A 27,420-nucleotide genomic window follows, 5' to 3' on the forward strand; every position below is an offset into this window, starting at 1 on the left:
ACAAGGGTGCTGAGCAGCCAGGGAGGTTTGCTGGAGCTGGCAGCAGAATTGGCCCTTGCATTAAGAGTACTTACAGGACAGCAAGGCAGACTAATTTCATCCATTTATCTGCGTTCATTTTGCCGCATAATAAGTATTAATATAAATAGCCCTCCAAAATACACTGCAATTCTGAATTAAAATTTAGTTCATGGCAGAAAGCAGAAGCCCTTTTTTATTAAGCAGTTCATTAAAAGCACGTTTCCTCCCTTGACCTGTGCTTTACGCAAATACAGCAGATTAAAATCATCATCAGAAATAACACCCAAGTGTGAGCTTAAACCAATGATTCATGCTCCACGTTACACAGAGAGGCACAATGCTATGCCTCTCCGTGGGACCCCCAGGGCCCTTCTGGTTGGGTAGAAAAAAAAACAGGGCTGCTCACAAGTAAATCCTGAACTTCACATTATGTCTATTGTGACAAATTGCATGTCCTCCTCTGAACCTTAATAAAACGAAACGAGAGGAAAGGAAAAGATTATACCCACGTATTTTCAAGCACAGTTTTGTAGACAGGGCGTGTGCACTTGTATATGTAGAAAATCTGTGTATTGAAAAAACATATGAAAAACAACTGTTGAACAATAACTTTTGTTGCTGCTTATTTATTTTTTTTTTAAAGGGAGTATCCCTGATATAATGACTACACTGTCTGTGTTCATGCACCTGTGCATCAGTCCAGTCCACAGCCCTATAACTCCTGAACCTCTTGGCCAAACACCAAATGATGGACTTGGATATCAAGCACTCTGGCCACTTTGGCCATGAGCTGAAGAGCCCACAAATGTCCTTCTGGCTGGAAACCCAGCCCATCTCTGTCCACTTTTAAATAATGAAACTAATCAAGGTCCAAAGCGCTTCTAATGGAAAAGAGGATTTCTCTCATATGGAAAAAATAGACCCAAGAACATTTAAGGCCAGCACATGGTAAAGGTTGTAAACGCAGATTGGAAAAAGAATTTTTCCTCCCCCCTCTTCTTTTGCAACATAATGAGGAAGGAGAGCTTCCATCTAACTAGAAATATCTTTATACAAATTAAGTTTTGTGTTAATTTAGACTTTGCCACCAGGAAGCAGATGCATTCAGAAGACAGAAGTAATTTATGAACTCTAGCAGCCTTCATTGCAAAGTGAAAAAATACGGATTTAAATAGTTTCAAGCATTGTTCTGGCATCACATGGACTGCTTTCCCTTTGGACTTGTGTGAATACAGTACCTTAAAGAAATTTAATGTGGACAGAGTGTGCTCATAAACAAGAATCCCAAATGCAGGTAACTTTTAAATAGAATTTCACCTTTAGAAAGACCAGTTATCAAGGTCTGCTCTCTAACACTATGGAAAAAGAAGGATTCCAATTTACTCACTTTGTGTTTCTCAGATCAGATCTTTGGGAAAAAAAAAATAAATAATAAAATATATATTAATTTCAGTAACAATTTACCCCTGTTAAAAGTGGCACTCGGTCAGTGTTAGCAGAAACCCTTCGCTTCTTTTGGCTGGCATAACTGGTACTGTGTAAGGACAAGACACAAATAACCAGCATCAGAATTCTGTAGAAGTTATTTACATACTTGGGCCCCAAACTGAAATTATAATAACCAACACTAATTCCCAAAATGAATTCACAGTTTCTTGTAACTCTAGAAACTGGGTTGTCATGGTGAATATTTATGAGGTTGATAAATCTGAACCACCTTATGGGATGTGTTCTCATTCAGATGCGTATGATGCGCAATAGGAATTTCTGATTTTTCGTACAAAAGGGTCTGTTAAAAAGGAAGGTTTCCATAGCCCATCAGTTCCCGCACAGCTCTACATCCTCTGTGTGCCCACAAAAACAATTTGCAGTGGTTTAAGGTATTATTTTCTGGGACTTGCTGCCTATCTTAGAGGTCGGATCTTCAGGAGGGCAGAGGAGGGGGGCCATAGGTAGCCTCTACTGCTGCTAAGCTGGCTAACACAATGGGGGCAGCTCAATGGCCAGGCCACATTAGGACTCCACTAAACCAAACAATACTTCCCAACAGTTAAATTCACAAACTGGGATGAGTACCACAGAGGTGATGGTTGCTTGTGCCATGGCTTGTGAACTTGAAGATCCTTGGCTTCAAGAGTTTGGTTGACTTGCCTTTGCTTCTACACATGCCTGAGACAGCTATACTGCACTGAAGGATGTTTTGCAAGGGGAGTTTCCCTAGCACACTAGTGTAACTCCAAATACTGATCCTTGTTTTCAAATGGGAATTTTAATAATTTATCATTTGGATTACCAGAGCTGCCTTATCTCCACTTCCCTATTAATAAGTCTTAATACTGAGCAAACTGACACCGCACAAATCATCCAAACAATTTCATTCTTCATATTTACAGTTATAATTGCTAACAGGAAAAACTCATTCTCTGAATGTTTTATTGACTGATTTCATTTAAATAAAGTAACACCTTCACATGGGCCCAGAATGTCTCACCTCCAAAAATCTGAACCTTCATTGCTGCCCAGAAAGAGGCAGGCTCTGAGCTATGGAGCTGACTGCCTCCTTCTGGGGATTTCTGGGGAAAGTGTGACCAGCACACACATGGTTATCTTTGGTCAAAAGTTATTCTTTATTAATTTGGAGGAAGATGAATGTATTCACAATGGGATCGTGTTTGCTGCCTTCTTCTAAAGTGTTTCTGGTTCTGCCCTGTCCTACTGGGACACGGGCTCCACTGCATACATCAACATCACGACATCATGTTTTCTCCTCTTTTTCCTAATAATTACTAGTATTAGCTTTGCCTTTCTTGCTTCTACCAAGTATTGAGTTAACATTTCAGAGAGCTATCTACTACAGCTATAGTGTCATTTCACTAATCATTTTATACACTAATCTTAGTGCTAAACATTTCATATGTGAAGTAGATTTTCCCCCAAGGCATGCATCTATCTACATTCTCCATAACAGACTTTGTCTGCAAATTTAATGCCCAGACAGGTTCACAGACTCATTTGGCCACTCCTCACAATCAAACACATTTACTAACCTGAATAACACAGCACCCTTGGGAACCTTTGTCACCTCTTTTTTTCCAGGAAGTCATGGAAAGATGTTAAAAGTTCAGGTAAAATAGGTAGTGCATTGACAGGTGATAAGGCAGTAAATAAATTTTCAGATAACAGCAACTTATTTTTCAAAGCTTAGTGTCACTTTATCACCCAATGCTGAAACTTCAAAGTGATAATTAGGCCTACTTATTGACCTAATCTTGAAGTAAAAGCCCATTTCTCAGGACAGACTTGCAGAGAAATTAGATTCTAATTAGACATGTACATTTTTATGAAAGAGGTTCAAAGGAAAGAAGAATATCTAGTTTGTCACCTAGTACCATTTAATACGCTGATACTTCCTAATTGCAGGTTTACAACTAGATAATCATGCTTATTTTAATTCAGAACTCCAAAGGGAGATAGGCTATCTTGCTTCATTATTCATCATTCATTGATCTGAGTATCTGTTCCACTCAGCATTTAAGAGAAATGTTTGAAGAATAACAGAAATGTAGACTTCAAACACCTGGGTAAAAGTATTTCTTAATCATTTGGACCTTAAATAGTAAGCATATTCCAGTTTTACATATTACACTTCAAACCTGGGTAAAAAACATCACAAACCCCACAACTCTCCATTTTTAAAAGGAGAATGAATTGGATTTTGCCTATGAAAATGGAAATTCTATGCAGTCAGAAGATGAGAGGTATGCACAGCAAACAGAAAGGAAAGCTACACTTGAGATCCCAGTATCATAACTCAAGATTCAAGACCAGGCTAAGCATGATAGGAAAACACATCCTGTCACTTATCACCAAATCAATACCAACCTGGTTGATCCACTATCACAATAACTTTTTACTAGTGTCATCACATCGTATTGCAGGGTTATTTTTCCCCCCTCAGAGAGGGAAAGAGCCTGGTAAGAAATGTCTTTCAGTTTCTGGATTTTATGCCCAAACATAACACACATTTGTACCACATCTGTGCATGTGTTTGTACTGTACATACATCCAGACCTGCACCTAGACCTGTAAGTGCAAGCCAAAATTCTTACTGAAAAGCTCTTGTTCTGGTCTGAATCCCCTCTCCTCCCCCCTCACCCTCCCCAAATTATTATTCTTCATATTGCAATAAACTGTTCTAGAAACTTATAATGTTGTCTAAGGATTTGTACTTTTCCTATAGTTCTAACATCAGGAAACAGCCTTGTACCTACAGAACAGCCCCCAAAGAAACTAAAAACCAATATTTAAAAACAAGTTTGAGCTTAATCTTGCAGCTTGCTTGAGGCAGGAGTTGAAGTGCACTTGGAAGTTGTTGATATCTTGCAACGCAATTCTTCATTTTGGTGTTGATATTTTATCCTGACTTAGAGCAAAAACGATTTTTTTGTTTTGACTTCTAATATCCTGTTTTGCTTCAGTGCTTACTGAGAAACGTGTACTGATAATATTGCAATATTTTGCCTGTCCCCAGAGAAAAGGAGCCCAAGCTCTGAGGGACAAGCAGCTGCAGAGGGAAGCAGCAAGAAGCACCGTGGGTCTGCAGGAGGCCCTGGGGCTGAGGGAGGCACAGAGAGAAAAACCTCAGGGCACAACGGGGAGAGGCTGAGTCTAGACATGAACCGGCTCAACTGCTCGGTCATGTTGGAGGATAAATTACACCCAAAAGGGGCTGCAGATCTTGTCAGCCTCTGGGCTCAGAGGAAAAATCCACAGGCCATGAGGAAGCATACAGACTTTCTTTTTCCCTGGAGATGTCTTCCTTTTGTACATTCCTACACATCACCCCGGACAAGAGTATTGGGGTTTTAATAATCTAAGACCCTGCACTGCTAAGTCAGGGTCGTGGCATGCAGTTTATGCCATATCAAACTGCAACACACTATAATGCACCATTTGTCATCACACATTTGGAAACAATATCAAAATAGAGCAGTGGCTCGAGAAGGACTGCTATTTGTGCTGCAATTATTTTCCTAGCTATGTAGGTGTACAGTACTAAGAAGATTCCAGCGAATCTTTTAACACATCTTGTATAAATCAGCATGCTTAGCAGATTAGCCAGCACCAAGTGTGTGTGCGTGTGTGTAAGCAATAATAAAAAATCAACTCTTCTGTGGCCTTCTTGAAATAAATCCACCCATCCAGACCTCATTTTAGGTGAGAGCAGCAGGGAGAGGAGGGGGGTGGAAATAAACCCTCCGGCACAAAGCAAGTCTTTAGGCCATCATTTGGCTGGCGTAAGGCTTAGCACCCCTGCAGTGCTGAAATGCAGCTTGGGGCCTGAAAAGCACCTACTGAAAAGCAGCAGGTGATGGAGCTGTAGATATTTATGGCTTTAGACAATGTCAATCTGATAGAGCCACAGGGGTTTTGTTCGTTTTGCTCCGCTTGATTAAAAAGAAAAAAAATCACTTGGCTTTTTTACACGTTGTACAAAGATTTTTTTCCACTTCAGCTCAGAGTTTCCAGTCAAAAATAAATAAATAAATAAATAAAAAGGAAGAAAAACTCACAACAGCAAGACACTGAATCCTTTCTCCAAAGCCCTGATTCACCATGGGGCTCCAACCACCCAACCCATTCCCCAGCACCCAGGGCTGGTGCAGGGCTTCCTGCAGCAGCGCAGCTCCTTTTGGACTTTTCTGTCAATTATTTTTTTTTTTTTTTGAGGTAGGATTCACTAAGATTTTGAAATGACAGGGCCAGAGGCACTGTGAGTTGTCTGGATTTAAGAAAACTCCAGAACAACTTGTCTAATATCACACCAGTCCTGGTATTAGCACAAAGCAAGTTCCTTTAAGTGTACAGATCCCTAAGCCTTGGCCACACGTGTTAAGAATTCATACCAACCCTTAATTGTTCATGTGTTTTCAAGTAATACAAAAACATGTACTGATGTTTAATGGGATGTTGAAATACGATTGTCTTCATAGCAATTTTGTTTTGACTTTGCAGGCTTATCACTCTGAAGAACAAGAGTGAGGTTAAACAGGTCACGATCACTGGAGGCAGACTAAAATAGTCTTCTCTTCAAAAGTCTCTAGGCCCCCTAACCCTGCTCCTCAGCTTGCAGGAGTTTTATCTATCTTCACTTGGGCTGACCCAGAGCTGGCAGGAACGCTCCTCCAGCATCTCATTAAATTTCTGTAGCTGCTCCATCCCTAGGAAAAGCTCTTCCTCAAGGTCTTTCTACCCTGACAAGCACAGAGCTCAGAGCCTCAATGTTGTATTTCTGTACAAGTGCATCAATGAAACCTGTCTGGGGCTCTCTTGTGCCCCTGCCTAGCCAGAAGTTGCAATGCCAGCAGAGCTACAAAAGCCTGCCTTTGTGGGAGCCCCAAGCACGACGAGTTTATAACTGCTTCAAGTTTTTAAGCAGGTGAAAGCTTTCCCTGAGAGATAAAACTGCCCTTGCTGCTGCTTGGCCAAGAACCTAATAGCAAATAATCCCAGCTGAGACATACCAGGGAATTTCAGTTCTGCAGTCGCAGAGCAAAAAGCCTGTCCTTCAGGCCTGCTGCCTCAGTATCCCATCTCGGTCCACTGAATTTATTTACTGGGGAATGCAAAGGTGACCTCATGACCTGCAGAATCTTCAGCTAATTCAGGAAAACATGGTCAGTCTATGCTGACCCCATTATACAATATTATCCTGATTTAATTAGTTGATTCTGCACTCCTTATTTGAGACTTGTGGCTGCATTTTTGCAGCTGGAATGTACATAAGGGCCCTTCTCATTCTTTCAGTTTTCTGCAAACGTACATTCCCAGGAAGCTTTGGAATGCAGATTAAACAGGACAGGAAATTAATAAGCCATCTCTCAAACATCACTAAATCAGATTAAAAGAAGGAGAAAAAAAAAAAAAGGGGGGGGGGGAAATCAAATCACAGTGTTAACAAACAAAAAACTTCACATATTAAACAGCCCCAGAGGGCGTCAGCTAGGAAAGGTAAGAACAGCTCATCCATTTTAACATTGAAGTCTATCACTATTTCAGGGAAGAGAATTGGCACCTAAGCCATAGGTCTGTTAAGTCCCCAAGTTAGAGGCACGGGAGCTGTTCTGAGACTAAAACTGCCCTGGGTAACTCTCAAGCACCTGCTGGAGGGCATCCAGGCCTTCCTCATCCTTCCCCAGGCCCCACCACTGCTCCAAGCAACACTTCCCTCATGGCAAGCAGAAGACCACAGTGAACATGCTTTCTGAGAAAGTGCAAAGACAAAAAGAAACACGCCCCAATTTAACATCCTTGTAAATACTTTCCATCTCTTTCACTAAGTGATGAGCATCAGCAGAAAGACACCTGAGCATCATTAGCATGTCAGTCAGGCAGGCAGGACACGTAGTCTCCATTTCCACTAATGAGCCTATAAATTTGTACTCTAAAAGAAGCCTAGGTGGTCAATGAGAAGAAGAAAGACTGGAGTCTTTGATGCAGTGTGCAAAGCCAGATAGTCCAGGGGACATTCATAAGGGTTTGCTTTGAGACACTCTGTGCAGCTGGGACTGCCATTTCACTCTGCTGTGAAAGACGCAATACAGCTGCAGCTTGCACACTGCGATAACGGTAATTTCAGGTTTTGGATGGCTTCAAAAAAAAAAAAAAAAAAAAAAAAGCCAACAAAAACAACTCTACAAACCTCCAAAAATACCTCCTCACCTCTCTTCTCTCACTGAAAACCCCCAGGGACAGCATCACCAGTGCTAGCTCTTAGCTATATTGGAAAATACCAGTGTCGCCTTGCTCCAGAGCCACCCTTTCTCGTGCTACAATAATTCTTCCAGGTGAAAGAAAAGCCAAATACTTACTGACAACACGGAAATCTGTTTGCCCACTTTCCAGCATCGCTGCACAGGTCTCTGCCAGGTAGGACATGGTAGCCTCTGCTTTGGGTTCCCAGTAGCAGAACTGCATGACTGAACTTCAGCCAGGCAGAGCACAGCAAGAAACTTTGCTTTTAAATGCCTGCACCTTTCCCCCAGCTAAGTGACAGAAAGGACAAAAAATCAATTCACCAGAAGTTTGAAATTTCCTGTCATCAGAAAGCAAGATAGAGCCCTTCAGTTCACACATGAAAGAACCCGCCTGATTATATATCTTCTTTTCAAGGTGCTTTTATACTGCCTCCAATTTTTGAAGTTAGCCTATTACACCAAAGATCTTTCACAGCTGAACCTACAAGTGAAATGTCCCATTTGCGCCAAGTTTAATGCTACGAGGATGTAAGAAATACCACTATCATAACAAAGAACCACTGCCAAGCTACAATAAGGTCACAGAAGTGAACTTTATTGACTCAAAAGCTGCAGAAAAGTTCAAACGGTCAGGAGGAGTCGCATCCCTCCAGATTCAGCCTGTGCATGTGTGTGTATGGTGGGGTGAGGGTGGAACCTATAGTGAAATGTTATATAAATGTTAAGTTGAAGATGCTGCCTTAATGCTACGGTTATCTCTCTGGAAACTGCGGTATTAACAGGATATATCTGTCAAAACTGGGAGATTCAGGTTTTAAAAAAAGCAAATGTTGGCACTGGGTGTTCATCTGCTCCATTTATCGTGGATTGTGGAAAGCGGTAAAGGTCAAATCACTACTTCTGCAGAAAACTCCTTACAAGTAGATAAACTTTTGCGATGGAAAAGAAAGGTCAGATCAATAATGCCATGTAATCTCTCAGAGCCAGCCAATGCTCACCATCTGAAAGGCTGCAAACATTGCTTCGGTGCTGGGGCAGTTCTGCACATACAAGGGGACCGGCTGCGCAAAGGATGCCTCCCCTGCTGAGCTCTTGGTGTGAAAGGGATAAACACCAGGTGAATTTTAAACATGTAGTTCTCCATCAGGCTTTTTGGTAAAGCATTACAGGCAACCACAAGCCAGAAAACCTAAGCCTAGGACTTAAGGAGAGCTGTATCAAATGGCTCTCAGAGGTAAGGTTTGCTGGATCTTAGAGCATTCCCTTGGTAGGCAATCCATCTTTATAAGCAGAGGAAGGCAACATCCAAAATACAACTGTGACCCCAAAGCTGCACAAACGCAACCCAAACAAATTCAGCCAAGCCTCACCAGCACCCTTTGGGGCTGGGGAGGTAACAGGGAGATGCTCCCACCCCAACCCCTCCTGAGGAGCCAGGAACAGCCCCTGAGCCAGCCCAATGCTCTGATGCTCCCTTACAAGGGGGCTCGTGGACTCCTAAGGGCTAAATAAAAACTGCTGTGCTCATCTATGAGCAGAGACAAGCCCTTTTCTGCCCCAAAAGGGCCAACCGCAATGGAGAAGAGGAGATTTACTTGGTGAAATTACATTTTAAGTGTGAAATACCAAAAGGAAACCTGGCTGCCATCAGTCAAGGTTCCTGTCCAAATCAGCATGGATCCCTTATAATTTAAGGAATTCTGCTTTCAGGGCAGAATACAAAGAGCTATACAAATATTTGAATTTGCATTATAAATATTACATCCAAAATAATGTTGGGTACTTAGAAGAAAATGAAGAAAATGAAGCTTTTCTCGCCTACTTGAGAAATCTAATGCTTAAAAAAATAAAAAGAAGAGGTTTCGCTTGGATCATATGTTCCAGACTCTAGTCCCCATACTGCAGAATAACATGAACTATTGCCTGTTACAGTGCTACGCGGTGCTGAGAAACACTTGTGCTTCAGCAGAAGAACTGACCACTGGGAAAGAGCTACCAGGAGAAGGAAGTGCGTTGTTACAAGCACAGAGAACTTAATTATCACTAAATTTAGCACAGAGGCAGTAAAACCTATTGAGAAAGTAAATGGATTTCTATTTAAATCGTATGGTTTCCCTTTCTAATTTCACCAGACAGAGAAGCAGCGTGATATATTTAATCAATACTTATTGTATCTATGGTAGAGCCATCACTTTCCTTGCCATCATAATTCGGCTGTTGCACATTTTCAGAACCTGAACGTTTGTAGCACAGGCACTGTGCGACACCCTGGAGTGACAGCCCTGCCCACGGTGCAGATGGAGGAGCTTTCTGCTGGCCCTGATTCTTCCCACTGGTAGAACAAGCTTTTCTACCCTTATATTTAAATAGAAGGACCTGGTGGGATAAGGTTGGAAAATGCATTCATAAATCCAGCAAAGCACCTCTAAGACCCTCGCCTGGCTAGGATCCAGACACTGACCCAGCTGGAAGAACAGGCTGCTGGGTCTTACACCAAATCACCAAGTAAACTGTTCATAGCAGTTCTGTAAAGTGGATTTGTAAGGGCACAAAGCAGCGCTGATTGTTTATTTTCATCTCCTATTTGGCAGAACATACAGAAATGACATCTCCAAGTCGGCAGTGGAGAACACAACCCCTTGAAGAAGACACTGGTAGGAAGGTACCAAAGCTTAACGAGGTGGCTCCAAGACAGAGAGGACCCACCGCATCCATCCATCTGGCTCTGGACGCTGGTTATCCTTACAGCTCTCATTATTTTGACCTCATTTTCTATTTCATTGACCTCCAACAGCTGCGATAGGGGTGTCAGGGTGAGCCACCCCAATGGGGAGAGCAGAGCTATGAGCGGGGTGGTGTGCCCTGCAAGGGGGATGCGCTGCAGCACCCCTCCCAGCCAGGCTCTCCCATGGGAGCTCGGGTACAGGCACAGCCAGCCTCCTTCTAGGGCTGCCTGCAAGGACTACAGACCTCCCTGCATGGAGATGTTGGGATGGGATCCAGTAGGAAATGCCCCATTGTAAGCACAAAATGCACAGTGGAGAGTAATTAGCAGCAGAGTGTGCTGCTGCTGGTCTCTTCAAAGGATCAGAGACGAACCAGGGAATCCAAGCCTGCATTATCAGCCAGGCCACCTCCCCACAAGACTGATTTATCCCTCCAGTCCTTCCCTGTCCAGCTACGTCATGCCCAGGATCTGGAGGAGCTGGGAGTGACTCTCAGCGTGCGGCACGGGGCGACGCATGCCCTCCCTTCTTATCCCTGCCACTGCCGCTCTGCCGACACGCTCTTCAAAGCCCTCCTCACAGTGCTGGCCTCAGAAGACAGACCCAACTTTGCCAGTCCATTAGCTCAGCAACATACAAGCTAATCCTCAAAGAAGCGAGCGTACGCTGTGAAGAGCGAGCCTGCTAAAGCACCGAGCTGCCACGGCCCTCCTCCGAGCTTTGAAGCCCTCAATTTAACCAGCATCACTGCCTGAAAAGTGCTGCTGCTGCTCGGCCATCCACAGCTATCAACACAGACTTGGCAGCCCAAGGTAAAAGCTCGGTGTCTCACAAATATTGCTGACCCATTTCATTAAAAAGCAGTTTAATAAACGGCAATGGGATGAAGCAAAGCCCTCAGTGCTGCTCCGCAAGCTTGAGAACGGTAAGCAAAAAATAGCGCTAGGAAGCATTTATCCCTTCATCTTCCAAATAATTAGAAATACATGAGATCGCGTTATGCTTTTTAAATAGGCTGTGGTAATGGCTTGTGGGAATACAACCCAATGACAATAGTTTATCATGGTAAAGCCAGCTCTGTAGGGTTACGGTATGCCAAGTCTAAATGGGAACCATTTGTTTCCCTTCTGCATTGCAGCAGAAGCTGGCGCACTTTTTATGGGCGCATCGCTGACAGCCTCCAACTGTTATTTTTTTAAATTAAACGCCGTGCCTACCGAGCTAACAGGCGTGCAGCCACCGAGGAGCCTCTCTAAGTTCCTGTAACCGTGCACACCGCACTTTGTAGTAGAAGATAATAAAATTTGACAAAGCATCCTGTAATTACTGCTCTGCTTTACGGAATATTACTAATACACGTGCTGTGCTGCTCTTGTAATGAATGACACATCACCGAGAGCCTGCTGCTGCCTCACACTGAAGTCACACAAAAGTAGCCCAGTTGAAACATATTAGTGGGTTTGCTGAAAAAAAAACAAGAGGCATTGCTATTTGTGCCTATGTTAAGAACAAAAACTCTCCCTCAGCAGGCGGCCTTACAAGTCCTTATTCCCCCACTAGCACTGATTTCTATGACATGCTCTCATACCTGGGACCACGCTCTTACCCTGGGACCTGCTGGGAGCAAAGATAAGGCAATAACTGCTCATAAAGGGATGTATTGCCCAGAAAACGTATTACATATGCCACTGGGTGATGCAAGCCCATGATGCATGCTCCTCCAGCTCATTGGAGCTCTTGTGACTGGATTCTTCTGACCCAAAGCATCTGCTCTCACTTTCCAGATACCAGGATGGCTGATGTACCTGGAGAAAACAAATGCTGCAGCCTTCTATCCCTGTAATTCTATTTTATTTTATTTTATTTTAGGGAATTGTTATGCACAGAATGGCCACAGAACCCACCCTCAGCCTCATGCCCTCCCCCCAAATTTTTAAGCCAGCCCTCATTGCCCCAGCTCTGCTATCAGCCCTCCTGGTGCTGACCAGCCCCGTGCACCCCCAGCTCCAGCTACACCAGCTCGGCCCCTGCTGCTCTTTTGCATGCTAACCATCATCGCTCTGGTCCTGATAACAAGGAGGTCTTCAAACTGCAAAGTAGGTTCAAACAATTGTTTCAGTCCCACTAAATTAAACAGGCTATTACAGAAGAATAGCTTTACCACTGGACTGTAGCAGGTGAATAAATTTTCCCGGAGCAGGTTGGTTTTGTTCCATCAAACCCTCTCCCTTTCCAATGATACTCTGTCCCTTGCGTTGCCCCGACAGATTTTTGTATGCATAACTTTTTCCAGATGGCAGATTCAGTGCAGACAGTAATTTACATAATTTAAATCTGCTTACTAGCATAAATTACATGACAACACACCACAGGTTTTCCTTCCAGCTCCCCATGCTGCTCTCCCCGAGGTCTCGGCGGTGCCCAGGCATGGGGATGGATCGCAGGTGGCCTCAGGGAGCACACGGGGCAGCTCTGCAGGCGGAGGAGCTGAGTCAGAAGGAGATCTCTTGGTGGCCATAATTCATATCCAAATGTGCTCCAAGCAGCAACGTTAAGTGTTAAAGTGAACTCCATTAGCAGACATAGCTGCACGGCTGCTTGGGTGCAAGAAGGTCAAGGAAATCCTCTGGTTACACAGTTGGATTTCCTCCCAAGCAAAAATACAAACTAGATAATGTTCCAAGCAGGCTGAAAAGAATACAATTTAACACTGGTTATTTTCTTCCCTTCTATCCCAACACAAAATGTAATTAATTCTTTATTATTTAAACAGCTTTACCATTTAGAGCTCTGTTTATTGGCTTTCAAGAAAATGCAATATACCTCCCTGCAAATATGTTGTCATTGAAACCTGTTTGTCTAAGGTTTTGAATAGCACTTCAGTCTTTATTTGGAAAATCATGCTCCTGCAGCTCCAAATAAACTAAGAAAAATCTCAGAGAGCCATTAGGATCTTCAGGAGGTCAGACTCCCATTGCAGATGGGGTTTGAAAGGAGATCTGTGTCAGGACCAATGTATTTGCTCAGACTTGTGCAATGCACCCATGGGCACAGGTATGAAAATGTCCCTGCGATTGACAAGTCAAAACTCACAATGGTTTAGGTGCAAAATAAGTAAAAATAGAGTTACGTTTTGTTGAACACTAAAGGCGACTGGCTGCAAGAAAGCCCAATTGCTCACTCTGCAAGAAATTGGACAAAGTTATTGCAATTATTCCCACTGAGCCTAAAATGAGCAAAAAGGAAGTGCTAAACACATGATTCCAGACTTTTAGTAGGACAACTTAAGCTGCACAAAAGTGACATTAAAGCAGTGTAGAGCAAAGTGGCGACACTCTCGCATGGGTCTCCTTTTCTGAGCCCAGGGGCAGGGAGAAGTAGGAACCACTTCCCCATAGCAGAGGCAGGTCTACTTGGAAGAAATTACAAATATCCAGAGATATTTTTAATTAACTAGCAGAGATGTGACTTGCACACCTCCCTGGAAAACTGGGATAAGTTGAAAGTTCTCAGACCTTATACATATAGCACAAAACTGATGTCAGGCTAAATGTCAGAACTAAAAGTTATTGAAATTAAATGCCTGAATCAAAGTAGCCTAACCCAAATGCTCAGCCCCCTCACACATTTCTGATTTAAAAAACAAAACAAAACAAAAAAACCCACAAAACTACACAACAGAACCCAGTTCTTCCTCCCCACCCTATTTCATAGGATGGAGTCATTGAAAATAGGAACTATTCCACCAAAAAAAAAAGAAGTTGTTTTGTTCCATTACAGACAAAACTATTCCACAGCTTGTTTTCACCTTATTATTTGGTGAGGGAACCAACATCTTTGAACACACAGTTCAAACCTCGCTCTGAATCATTTCTCCTCTTTCTGATCTTTCCTATATGCTCATCACAATATCATCAGTGCATTTCATTACCCATTCTAGGGAAGAAATTGCCTTTTCTCAGAGTCATTCAAAAGGTGAGAGCAAGAGCAAAGTTTTCCCTTCATTTATGGTAAGCCGTCTGTGTTGGGGAGGGAAGGAGAGAGAACTGGAGAACATTCAGGTGTACCTGTGGATTTCAGACTTGAGATGCAACTGGGAGTCCTCAGACCCCAGGGTCATAAACTGAGCATCCAGAAAAACACACATTACACTAGGATTTCCAGAACATGACTGGAGTGACCTTCACACAAGTGCTATCATTGAGACAAGCTCAGAAGGCAAGATTCCCCTGTAGCATTCAGGCCCATTAGCTAGGATATTGCTCTTCATCTGTCTGCAGACCCTTGTCTCGCCTACACACTTTCCAAGATCTGCAACAAGTGCAATAGGGCCGTGCCAGCCGTAACCTCCAGCATATTATAGCCCTGCTTTATCTGCAGGACTTGTTCGTACTCTGCTTCCCCCATCAGCAGAAGCCAGACTGAGATCAGGGCAATCTCCTCTTTATAATTCAAAGCAACACATTGATCAGAAAAATGTGTGTCTGCATGGCCAGTTGGGATGAAATCACTCAAAACAGGAACTTACTGCCAAATATGAAGTTATTCACCTTCTAGAGAGCTCCAGTTTATAGAGAACATAAGTTTCTGTCCCGAAATATACCCAGTAGCAACTGAAACATGAAAGCACTCAAAACAGAAATGTGCTGGCAAACATGAAATGCAAATGTACTCATTGCCAAAGAGCCCCACTATGTGCAGAACATAAGTCTGAATCCCAAAATAATACCCAGTACCAACTGAAACACACACATTTCCCCACATCTTGTCTTGCTTCCTTCAATTTAGCAGCACAATGAAGCAATTTCCATAGTTAACATATGCACTATACTAAGGGTAGCCAAGATTTAACATTCTTTTGTTAATTTGGCAGAGGGGAAAGACACAATAGGAGAGAGCCCTACAATTTGCAGCCATCTGTGATACTGAAAACAGTAATAAACTTGAAAAGTGCTGTTATTATACATGTTATCACTCCTAGGAAGCCAATGTCTTCAAACATTTATACTTTTTATGTCTAAATTAATGCTTCTTAATTCCTGTAGGAAGGAAGTGTTTTCAGACGTCTCTTCCCATTATATGACCATTAATCTTGTCCACTGGTTTGAGCTCCTGTAGTACAATACCATTTACACTGTCAGAGATCACTGGCTAAGTCATACTCAATTATAAATGTAAGACGCTAAATTACTTAATGCTGTTATTTTTGGGGTTGTGACAGGCTCCACTAGCACTCAGTGTCTTAGGCCACTTCATCTTCCCGCAGAGAACACCTCCCAGCCTGACAGGGCACATCTATCACTGAACTCACTGCTTTGCTTATGAAGTGAACCTGAAGTTTCACGACTGACAATAAAACCAATATTTTAAATTAAAATGTGTGTAAGAATATTCATAGGCTTCTTAGAGTGACAGGTCGATACGTGATTGCATCCCCCACCCCCGCCTGGATATGTTTGCTGTCCTGATGATGAATCTCCCATTTACCTTCTGCTGGGAAAAAAATCACACAGACTTCTCAGCGTGCAAGCGCCGCGGGTCACATCCATCATCCTCAGGCCTCTGTTTTACTTTTAATTACACCGCTCCACTCAGGAACGCTACTTCACATCATAAACGTAAGGAGAATGTAGCCTTTAATTTGCAGAACAGCCATTAAATTCCCTGCTTCAGTGACATCAATTTGCTGGTGCTCTTCGTACTAAGCAAGAGATGATGTTACCTTTCTTTCGGGCTTCACAAGAGGATAAGTTTGCCCAAAGTCACAATCACTTTACAATTAGTCGTATCTCATATCCACATGCTTCCTGCGATGCTGCATTTAACTAAGGCCTCCACAGAGAATCGTTTTCAATTAGCAGCAGGCAAAGTTATGGCTGCATGTTTTTAAATGGATAATTTAAGACCGATTGTTATGCCTGAGACAGACATTTCAATTTGGACATCCCAGTTTAACATTACCCAGTGCAGCTTTTTGTTTACATGCACAGGCAGACCCCATTTTCCTGGGATCAGAGGGATGAGGAGTTTGACACCAAACTAAAAGTTTGCTGAAACACAAACCAAAAAGTGGTCAGAGCAACATCGTACTGTCTTCTCCTGAGCAGAAGCAGAATTTGAGGCCTCAGTGTTGCTCCCCTCATGATCCCAATGCCAGCTAGGGCTTCTGCCACCCACCCACCCACCACCACGCTGCCCCAGCACCCATGGGCACCCCCATTAGCAAGTCTCCAGTCTGGCTCTGGGGGCACATGCATCCCCCTCAAGGAGTGAAGGTGGTAAACAAGCAGTAACAAAGGCACCATGGGCCATCCAAAAGCTTTTCTGAGCCAGACACAGCAACACAAGAGGATGGTTGGCTTCAGCTATTTGGGTTACATTTGAAAATCACCAGCAGAACTTAAGCAGCAAAATCCCACTGTCTACACAGGCAGCAAGGCTGACTTCCATCTCTGGGAGAGGAGCCGACCCACACGGCCTGCCTTCAGCCTCACAAAGACAGGTAGGGCATGCCAGACAGACCTGATGGTCACATATGGATCTACGAAAGCCAGGGAATCACTCAGCCACTGTGAGATTTACAACAGGATGTCAGATTTACCACAGGAATTAAGCCCCAAAAAAGATATACTTAATTTTTCCTGTGACACTGACATCTTCCTTAGTATTATATTAAGTACTCTGATGGGAATTTCCAATGCTCTCAGTATTTGCCTTAGCCTGTTACTGGGAAGGTTAACAGAAAAATCAGCATTAAACTCAACGAGAACAGAGAGAATGAGAAGCTTTTGGGTTTCTGTTCATCACTTGACTTTTTTTTTTTTTTTTTTTTTAAAAAAGCTTTCTTACACAGTGAGATCCCACATATTTTGTGCATCACATTTACACACCTAAAATCCAGATGAGCATTGTATAGACCAGACAGCAACAATAACGTGTTTTCGACATGAAGCACAACTCCACAGCAACTCGAGCATTTGATTTGGTACAGAAGGGCCAGGATATCGGGGTTCTGAGCATTTCGGTGTCTGCAGCAAGAACCAGCAGGAGCAGCCTCATTCAGCACGAGGACAGAACGGCAGGGGAGATGCTTCCTAAGGCGGGAAATAACATTGCTCTGCCACTTTTATTTCCATATAAATCAAAACTTGTCCTTCCAGGAGCGCTGCTGGTACCAAATTACCCTCCCGCAACAAGCTTTTGCTCAAGGAAAATAAATTCTTTGAGAGAAGATATGCCTAAAATCCAGTAGCCTTTTACCAGAATCAAGACTATTTGCCACAGAGAGAAAAAGCAGAATCACCTGGAATAACTCTCATCCTGCAAAAATGTATTTCCATAGAAGCCCAAATTGCAGATTTGATCTTAAACAAAAGCTTGCTTAAAGAACTGTTCATTTATTCAGATATGAGCAAGTAAAACACTTTAAAATAGGTTAAATACGAATGGTTTAAAGTATTAATGGAAAGTTTTTCCAAAGTGCCTATATACGTCTGAAAGTAGCTGGTTAATGTTTTTCTCTTTTTTTTTTTTTTAAAGAAACTAGCTTAGAAAAACAGTCCAATAGGGTTTTAATACATGTAAATAACATTCTGATAAAGGGATATAATGGAGGTAGTTAAGGGGTAGTTGAGCTGATAGCGTGAAAACAAATTCCCTGCTTGAATATCAGGACTTACATGTGGAGCATTCAGGAATAAAATGAGCAAAACTTTCACAGCTTGGGCTCACATGATACTACTTCTATTATTGATACAGAGAAAGCAGATGAGCAACGGGGCAAGATCTGCAGATGGTAACAGCAATCAGTCAAACCTAATGGAGACCATAAAGAACACTGAAATTGAGTGAACTTAAGGCCAGATTAAACTCACTGTTAACAAATGAAACACAAAAGAAACTGGAGGATATAATCAGATTTATTTGCAAACCTTGTTTGATTCTTAGTTACTTGCATTGTGACCTGAGGGATACAAAAAAATAAAATCAGAACTAAACCTGAGAGCACCTCTGTCCTACACAGCGCCGCAGCCAGGGCCCTGCCAGGTGGGGAGGGAAGGAGGAGGACACCAGCCCAGATCCCTCACATCACTGTTGCATCTGAAGGCAACACTCCTGCAGCAGGAATATTGGATCCAGAATGGCTCACAGAGATCCAGCACCCTGGCAATCACCACAATGGCCAAGCTCTGGAGAAAGCTGCTCCTGCCAAGAGGAAGCGCTGGAGCTGCCCCCATCAGAAGGGGCATCGCAGGGACTGTAGGTAAGTGACGGTCAGGGCAGGACACTGGCATTCACTGCAGCACAAGCAGCAAGTTCAAGTGCAAGCAGAAGGCACACTCCCACCCAGTGGGCCTGGAGCTCCTCGTTGGGAGGAGGCAGGGCTCAGCAGTGGGCACAGGCTGCACAATGGCCACGCAGCACCCCGAGCCTGCAGCTCCAGCAAGAGCCAGACTCCTGGGATGCAACAAAAGGAAAATAAGAGGAACAGTGTTTTTTTTTTTTTTTGTGTGTGTGTTTTTAATTTCCTCCTGAAGACTGCACACTGCCAGTAAAATGTACCTAATATCTGGTAAATCTAGATGGTTAGACGATATAGCAGTTGTATAAAATGTAATAGATGGTGAGCTCGTTTTTAACTAAGGATGAGAAATGCCATCCTCAGTAATTGCATGAAAATCTTGGAATGGTAAGGAGAGAAAAGAGCAAGGAGAAAGATAAAAATAGAGGAAAACTGACATCAAAAGATTCCAATTTTACTTTCTATTTCTTCGTTCCTTAACCTTCAAGTAATTTGAGATGGGAAGAAATCTCTCAAAACAGAAGATATAGTTTTATATTAGAAAAAGAAAATCAATGTTTTTCAAAAGGCAGTTTATAAATTTATGATTAACTTATACAATCTTATACAGTTTTAGTAATTTGCAAGATATTTCAAATATAATATATTATCATTTAAAACCTATAAAGCAAAACACCAAATGTCATGAAACTCAATTAAAAAAAAAGATTCTAACCAGCAGTAAATATTGGTGTTTTATTTGACTGTGGGCTTTTGAGCCTTTGGACTTCATGTTTATAAGCTATCCTCTGCAAACAAAGAAGGACAGAAATATATTTTTCATTAAAAGTGTGAAGCAAGAAGTCACATCAACAATATCTAATCCAACCCTGTGAGCAAGTCTGAAGCACAAAGCCCTGCAGATCTGCAGTGTGTGATTTTAGCCAAGCTTCCCTCTCCATCATTTGCTGCAATTTTTTGTTTGTTTGTTTTGAGATGGCATAAAGCTACTCTGAAACCTGCCTTTGAGATTCACACCAGAGACCTGGGGACAACCTCCTGGCTTGCACAATAAGAGCTGTGGTTACATTATTTATTTTACTTACTTACTGCTGCATTCAGAATTCGTTTATTTGAACTGATAAGGGGAGATTTATTTTATTAATGATGTACTAATTGGAAGTGTCACATGAAAGAATTGGACGAATTATGAATTTTGGATCTGGCTTTAAAATATCCTGGAAGTCCTCAGAAACGGAACCAAACTTTACTGGGTTATACCACTGCTGTTAGCAGCCAGGCTTATGCAAGAATTTATGTGAGATATGAATGCTGGGACATGTGAAAAGGTGAGCAGTCCTTTCACCCACCCTCTCAAAGAAAGGAAAAAAAATAATCATAAAACAACGCTAACACACAAGCACCAAAAACTGCTCCTCCTGGCACCTCTGACAGGCACCTGCAGAGCATCCAGCACTCCCAACAACCTGTAAAACTTCCCCTGAAACCCAAACATTTTTATTTAGTTCTTTCCACGAGGCTGAGAAATGTAAAGGGCTTCTTTGCCCGTCAGCTCCCACAGGCCCCCCCAGCCTGAAAGTGGGAGCAGAGATTAGCTCACCCTCCCAGGCAGCAACTTCAGCGCTTCCTTGAGCAATGACTTTACATTAGCTGCTGCACAAACCTGCTTAATGAAATACTAAATGCACGAGGGCTGGCGTTCGTGAGGGAAGGTCGCGCCTGTAGGGCCATTATTCAGCTACACTCGATCGTGCCTTGGGAAGCGGGTTAACAAAATCTCATTGCTCAAAAAGCCTTCGGAATGACTTCGCTTTCAAAGCTTTGCACTCTGTGTTCCTAGAGAGCCCAGGTATGCAATTTTTCAGAGGAGAAATGCCATTTGGTAATTAGCTTAAGTGATGCAATTTTCTTCCAAGGATAACAACGCTGACTCGTAGCATCTGACGGCTGGTGACCTTTGCAGCTGCAGCTTCGTCCTGGAGAAGGACATGAGAACAAAAAGGGGAAGAGAAGCCCTACAGCTGGCGACACAGGGACACCCTCATACTCACAGTGGGTACCAACAGGTTGGTAATGGGAACAGCCCACAAAGAAAATTGCCTTGATTCTCTTTCACTGCTTTACAGCTTATGATGCACCACCACCGTGTATTACCACTGAGCTAACATCCAAGATTTTTTTTTTCCTTGATATTTTATGACAGTAATTTCTTTCCTGGGTTAAATAGTAAAGCCTGCAATATCCTAGGTTGTGCAACCAGCAAAAAGCCAAGTGGTCAGCCCTCGAGCCCCTCCACAGGAGGGCCTGACTGGTGCTCAGGTGCCACCGCAGCAGCTGTTGGTTGTTCAGCAGTGGTCAATGTTGGTTATTTCAGAAGTGATCAACCCAGAGAACAGTGCACTGATGAGGAACGGAAACCACAGGAGCTGCTGGGCTTGCTGCACGCACACAAATAGCCTGTTTCCCAACCGACACGAATTCAGACCACCAGGCCATTTGTCGAGGTGTGACCGTCACCCTCGCCACTTCCTGGTGAGGGCTGCATTGGCAGGCAGCGAGCGTAATCACCAGTCATTTCTGCTGAAAGATTTCCAAGCCTAATGTTTCTGGGATTATGCCCAGGATGGCAAGAGAAAGATCAATCTCAGCTACCTTCGGTGCGGCAGAAATTGATGCAGGGATATCTGCCAAGAGGCAACCTGAGGCAGCGCTGCAGTAGATGTTAACATGCCCTAATTTGTTTCATGCTCATCAAGAATAAGCAAGATGCACTAAATTAACATACCAGACTTAGGGCTCACTAATGTGGGTGAGCGCACAGCAGAACTTGTTGGGGGAAGGGAGGAGGGAACAGTCATTCCAAAAAGATTTTCTTCATCTCTGGTCATTCTGAGAGCTAATAGTTGGATGAATCTGCATTTTTGGACATATTTTATCATTTATCATTGTATAAAGGTGTTTGTGGTCTAGCTAGCAAAACAAGTACAGAAAAGGCTACAAAGGGGAAAAAATATCCTTAAAAGAAAAAAGTATCTTTCAGTCTCTTATGAACTGATTTTACTTTTCCTTAGGAGCTTATCAAAACGCTCCTATCAGAGTAGGAACAACTTCTGTTTTCAATAACCAGAAGCCTCCATCCTGACCAGCTGTAACCACAGATGCCTCTGCACATGAGCCGCACAGCCCTTGCCATTTACTTCCTAACAAGTATGAGCTGATTGCAAGCACCTGGAACAGGACGTATGCTTCGGTACAGCTTATCCAGCAAGAAAGCTGGGGCTTTGAAGGACAAGGACTAATATTCTACAGAGGGCATCCATCAAAAGCATATCCAAAGATTATTAAAAATTAATATCAGGCTTTACAGCGCTACACCATATCATATCTCCCTCAAACGTTACTGCAGAGCAGCTTACAAAAAGTATTAGTTTATCTGCAATTAAGTTGACTGCAGGTAACCCCTGCAGCTTTCCACAAGGCACAGCACTACCCAGCATATCTTTGGTGCAAGAACTGAAAAACAGCTTGCCCTGGAGCTACAGAGGGAACCAAATCCCCTGCTTCAGCTCTCCGGTTTGCCTGGGCAGGTCCTGCCCAGCCTCAGCACCTTTCCCATTGCCACCGCAGCCTGGGGAGGAAGGCTGCTCGCCAGAGAGCCATGGGGTAAATGCAGCAGCACACCAAGTCCTTGGACCCACAGAGGCAGGGAGTGCTGGAAAAAAAGCACTCATCTCCTCTCCTTTGCCCAGACACATTTTAAGGCGCAAACTGGAAAAAACAGGAGACCCCCTCCCCAGCAATTGTGTGCAGCTCCCCCAGCCCCACCAAGAGGGGGTTCTTACCTCTTTTTCCCCCCACCTCCACTCTGGTGCTGCAACAACAACACAGAAGACAAAGGACACCCTCAGCATCCAGCAGCAGCAGGAGAAAGCTGCCCAGCCCAGCTCCTGGAGCCACCAGCTCTCACCAGGGGCCAGGCAGGGAAGGAAGCAGCAGCAGGTCCCACCCCACTGCCAGGTTCCTGCAGCCCAGTTGGGGCTCGTTACAGCCAGGGCAGGTACAGCAGCAGTGATTACAACAGAAATCTCGCTTAGTTCTGGCTCTATGCACTGAGGTAGGGGAGGGTATTTCATAAACCCTCGGGAGGTGAAGTCAGGATTGCTGCAAAACTAAACCTTGCTTCAATACACTGGATGGGTTTGGCTTCCTCTTGCTCCTGTGCTGTTTGTCTAGGAGAAAGTTCAGCATAATCTCTTCCTGGGGGGAGTGGTGGGCTCACACTGCTGTGACTTGTGCTGGTCATACAAAGTGTTTGCACAAATACATTCTGGTAACTCCCTAAAGTGACTGGCAACCATGTGGCCACCCCTTGGACAGGCAGAAGGCTTGGGAGCACTTTCCTGGGAACACCTCCACATTTAAATAACTCAGCTGTGTTCAGATCTGTCAGTTAAAGTTGGGCATGGAGGGCTGATTGCACCGATTTCCACATCCAAATACAGTATTTGCTGACCTGTGAGAGAATTATGGGAGAACTTTGCCATGTACTCCTGATTTTATCAGTCTGATTTCTTATCCGGAAGGTTGGATGGCATTGCTGGTGTTGAAATGCACCTCAACTACGCTTTGCATTTAACAGTTCTGTTGAACGCCTACATTTTATAGGTGTTTTAAACACTTATAATTTAATAGCCCTATTTAAACACCTCATTGAATTCTGAAAATAACTTCAGGTTTTACTACAAATTTCTTTTGCCATGGAATGGTAATAGAGATTTTAAAAATGAGTTGAGTTGCCTGATCCAATATGTGCCACATTCATTCGGGGACAGAGCTTGTCACAGCTCTTTTTCAGTGCTAAGGCAGTAAAGTTTCATTTGCCTCCCTGCAGAGGGTATTTTGCATACCATAAAAAAAGACCCTACAGCAGGAAAGTTTTCCTCTGTTCAGCATAACTATGCCTTTATCATCTTTTTCATTATGTCTCTTCATAATATGATAAATAATTCCTCTCCCTTCCTCAAAAACTGAACAGTTTCAGACTGCTGAGTGGTTTTTGTTCCCTGCCCTTCCCTGTTTAGCTAAGCTGTATGTATTTCACTCTGTTTCTTCCCAAAAACAGCTCCTCTGAGCTATGGTTGCTGGCAGGAGGACTGCCTGAAGCTGAGGTGGATGCTGAAAGAGAAACACCGTCTCCAAAGGCAGCCACACCACCTTGAGGCCTGCTGCTTCAGGGTGTCTGTACACACAGGGCACAAACCGCCCGGGCCCGTGGCTGGGAGCTTCTTTCCCTTTTGCCTCCCAACAGCTCCGTCTAGATGGGCCAGTCTGATTTAATGGCCCGTTTCGGCTCCTCTGTACAAACCAAATCACATTAGCCTGGTTCCACCAACACCATTTTATCACTGCTCACAGCTTTCCTGAGGACTGGTTTAGGTTACATCTGTCTTCACTTAATTGACATACCTCTAAATGAAGTATCCTCTAAGTCCAATTGACTCTGTCTTTCTTACAGAGATGCCCAGCAGGTCTCTCCCCTAACACTGCTTTTCCTCAAAAAAACACCCCACCATGTACTCTTTGAAGAACCCAACCGTACCAAGAGAAAACATCCCCACATTTAACCTCTGCCAGATTCAGAGGCATCAGGGCCCACCTCATCTGTCCCCCAACCAAAGCCTGGTTAAAATCCTGACAGCATTGTTCTGTGAGAAATGTGAACGTTATGTCTGGCCATGCAAACCTGTTGCACAGGAGCATATTTGAACTTGGATAAAAGTATGTATGAAGCTGCCTTCAGGTGGGCACTGAGCCCTTAGGGGCTCTCAGACAAGGCCAGGAGATGACGAGATGTGGTGCTGCTGCACAGCATGGTGATGGTGGGCAGCATCAGGCAGGGCCCTGGGGATGCACTGCTCTGCTCCACTGCCACACACACCGCTGCCAGCTGCAGCCCAGGCTCTCCACATGTTGAATGCCGCTTTTACAGGGAAGTGTAGGCTCTGCTGCAGGTCTGTGTGACAGCTACAGGCATTTTGAAACAATACAACGTCACCTTCAAAGAGCACACCAACAAAGAATGCCTTTTGTTTTCCTTGGCATTGAGGAAAATTGCTGCAAGTACACACACATTTTCCTTGAATTTGGTCACATGTCTGTGTTTCAGGTCCACACAAACTTTTAAACACAAAGAGAGCATCTAACCCATGGGTTTACAGATTGTCCCCTGGGACTTACTAAGGTTACATGAATCCATGAACCACAGGAGTAAGAACCTGCAGGACCCTTAAGTGACACAAACCTGGAGTTTTAGGAGGGCAGGGCTTTAAAGCAAGTGAGGGTCACATTTAACATCTGTACTTTTAAATGCATAGTGCAAGCAGGCAAAAAAAGTATTTGGCACCATATTTGAGGCTTTACAGTGCTGCTTTGTGAACATCGAGTGAATTCCAGCATCTTGCTACTAAGGTAAATTATTTATGTACTTTTGTCATTTGTAAGACTGCCTATAGAACTCATCAAGCCTATCAAAAGGCTGAAAAACTTGAAGCAGGCAATAAAGGGAATCAAAATATATTCAGCTTCAGGTAAATTAGATATTCCTAATGCATTCTTTTTTTCCTGTGCAATTTGGCAAATTAGTTTACATTGTCTGACAAGTTGACCTGGAAAACATAAAAGCTCAGATTAATTTTAGCTTTGTAGGGATTATAATTCAATATTTGCTTATTTACATCCACCCACACTAGAGCTAAGAGCCATATCTTCTGTGCCATGTCAGATACATCAATACCAACATGCTAAACCTCCTCCTCCTCCTCCTCTTCCACTGAATTACGAGGAGCAGAGGATGCCACGCGGGGAGGTGTCCCCCGGGCAGGATGCAGCCTCACCTGCTGCCTCCAGGCCCCGTGATGAAATGCCTGTGCTACTATCCACAGGCGGCTTTAACTCCGATGGGTTGTCTCAGAAATCTCTCCATCTACTATCTCTCTGCAGAGTTAATAGCACCTTGTTTTATTTGTTACCCTGTGGTGTTTACATGTATTCGTTTCCATGCATTGCATTCTGATGGATAGCTTTTTAATGATGCATACAACATTTAAGTGGTCTGCTTGTAGAGAGAAGAAAATGAAAAAGCCTCATGGGCTATTTCTGCGTTGTAGTGAAATGATGTATAGTTTTGCACCAGGTGTAAGCCGGTCTTGGGGGAAGTATTGCTAAAGGAAGAAAACCAGAATCTGATCTAAAAAGAGCTCTGATGTTAAATGCATAAAGTAGCCCTCTTGAAATAAATCTTTGCCTGTTACGACTACTGTCTTAGGAATGCCAAAAAAAAAAAAAATCAATCAAAGATTAATTACTTCATTTCTTTGACCACTGTCATAGCCAGGATTGGTCCGCACAGCGTTTCCTGGATGACTTCATACGAATCTAGCAGTCTGTCTGTACTGCACACGGCAAAATCCGTGAGGTTTTACATGTTGACAAACAGCTGAAGCTGAACTCTGGGCTACAGGAGCCCTACATTGATCTGCTTACTATTCCAAGGCTCGTAGTTAGAATAGCTGAAATGCCTGCTGAATACCGAGGCTTAAAAGCCCTGTAGGGTTACCCCATGAACCATAGCCACATTTTTTTCCAATAATTGCAGAGCAAAAATAAAAGGGCAGTTAAACCTAGAGGAATTCTGCAACAGCAGCATGACCACTGCCCTCCAAAACCCCAGGCATTTTTCCGAGCACCGTTATAAATCGTTATCACATGAAGATGATGCTCTCATTTCTGAGCTTGCAACATAATACAGTCTTAAATTTCAGTTTCCCTCATAAACTTACTGCAGCTCCGTGCACGTTATGAACTGCATCTGCTAATCTGTATTTGTTCAAGCCACCTTATCTAAAGGAAAAAGTGCTGCTTGATTTAAGATTCCTCGAGGAAATCTGTCTGTACATCTCTGGCTGGCAAGTAAAACAAACAGCATCCATGTCCCAGTAGGCATCCTCCACCCCCCGACATCGCTTCATTTAATTAGTTCTAAGGAAACTCGTCTATCCGAAAGCTCACAAAGCTGCACAAGAGAAATGCTTCGGTATTTATTTAGAAAATGAAATACATTACCAGACGCATTGTGAAGTTTCTGAGTCACCTGCAGGGAAATGAGAGAGAAATCTGACGTTCACGCAGTACTCCCGACTGTAGCAGCGCCCAGGCTGGCTTGTACAGAATAGCAGACGAGAGCGAAGCTGCAAACCTTGGAGTTGAGCTCACTCTATAGGCATCAGAAAACCTCAAAGAAAAAAAAAAAAAAAAGAGCCAGAGCGCGAGCAAGCGAGCAGCCCACAGACAGCGAGATGAGAAACTTCTGGCAACTCTCCAGCGCAGGAATGAATTCGCTGTCATTCAGAGACGTATAGCCATGGAAATGAAGGGAAACTCGGATTTACAGATGGGTCTGGATCCTGCTGTAATCGTTCTGCAAAGATGTGCAGGTTGCAGCTCAGCTCGTTTTATAGTGCTCATCCAGGAACAATGCTGGATCAGGAATTAACCAGCATGCTAGGTGCACGCACACACACAAATATATATAATATATACATATTATATATCTACA

The 27,420-nt window shown here is 43.4% G+C and overlaps 1 protein-coding gene across 2 annotated transcripts in view; it reads right to left on the bottom strand.

The window, feature by feature from the left end:
• Window positions 1–27,054, bottom strand: part of LOC116492351 (schwannomin-interacting protein 1) — a 137,390-nt gene extending 110,336 nt beyond the window's left edge. Inside the window, exon 1 of one of the 2 annotated variants that reach the window (XM_032192982.1) lies at window positions 26,928–27,054. In XM_032192982.1, coding sequence (XP_032048873.1) covers window positions 26,928–26,936 — 9 coding nt within the window. In that variant the 5' untranslated portion in view covers window positions 26,937–27,054. The remainder of the gene's footprint in view (window positions 1–26,927) is intronic. The other variant, XM_032192983.1, reaches the window with a different exon arrangement.
• Between the last annotated feature and the right edge of the window lie 366 nt (window positions 27,055–27,420).

Source organism: Aythya fuligula, chromosome 9 (assembly GCF_009819795.1).
Source record: "Aythya fuligula isolate bAytFul2 chromosome 9, bAytFul2.pri, whole genome shotgun sequence".
NCBI lineage: Eukaryota > Metazoa > Chordata > Aves > Anseriformes > Anatidae > Aythya > Aythya fuligula.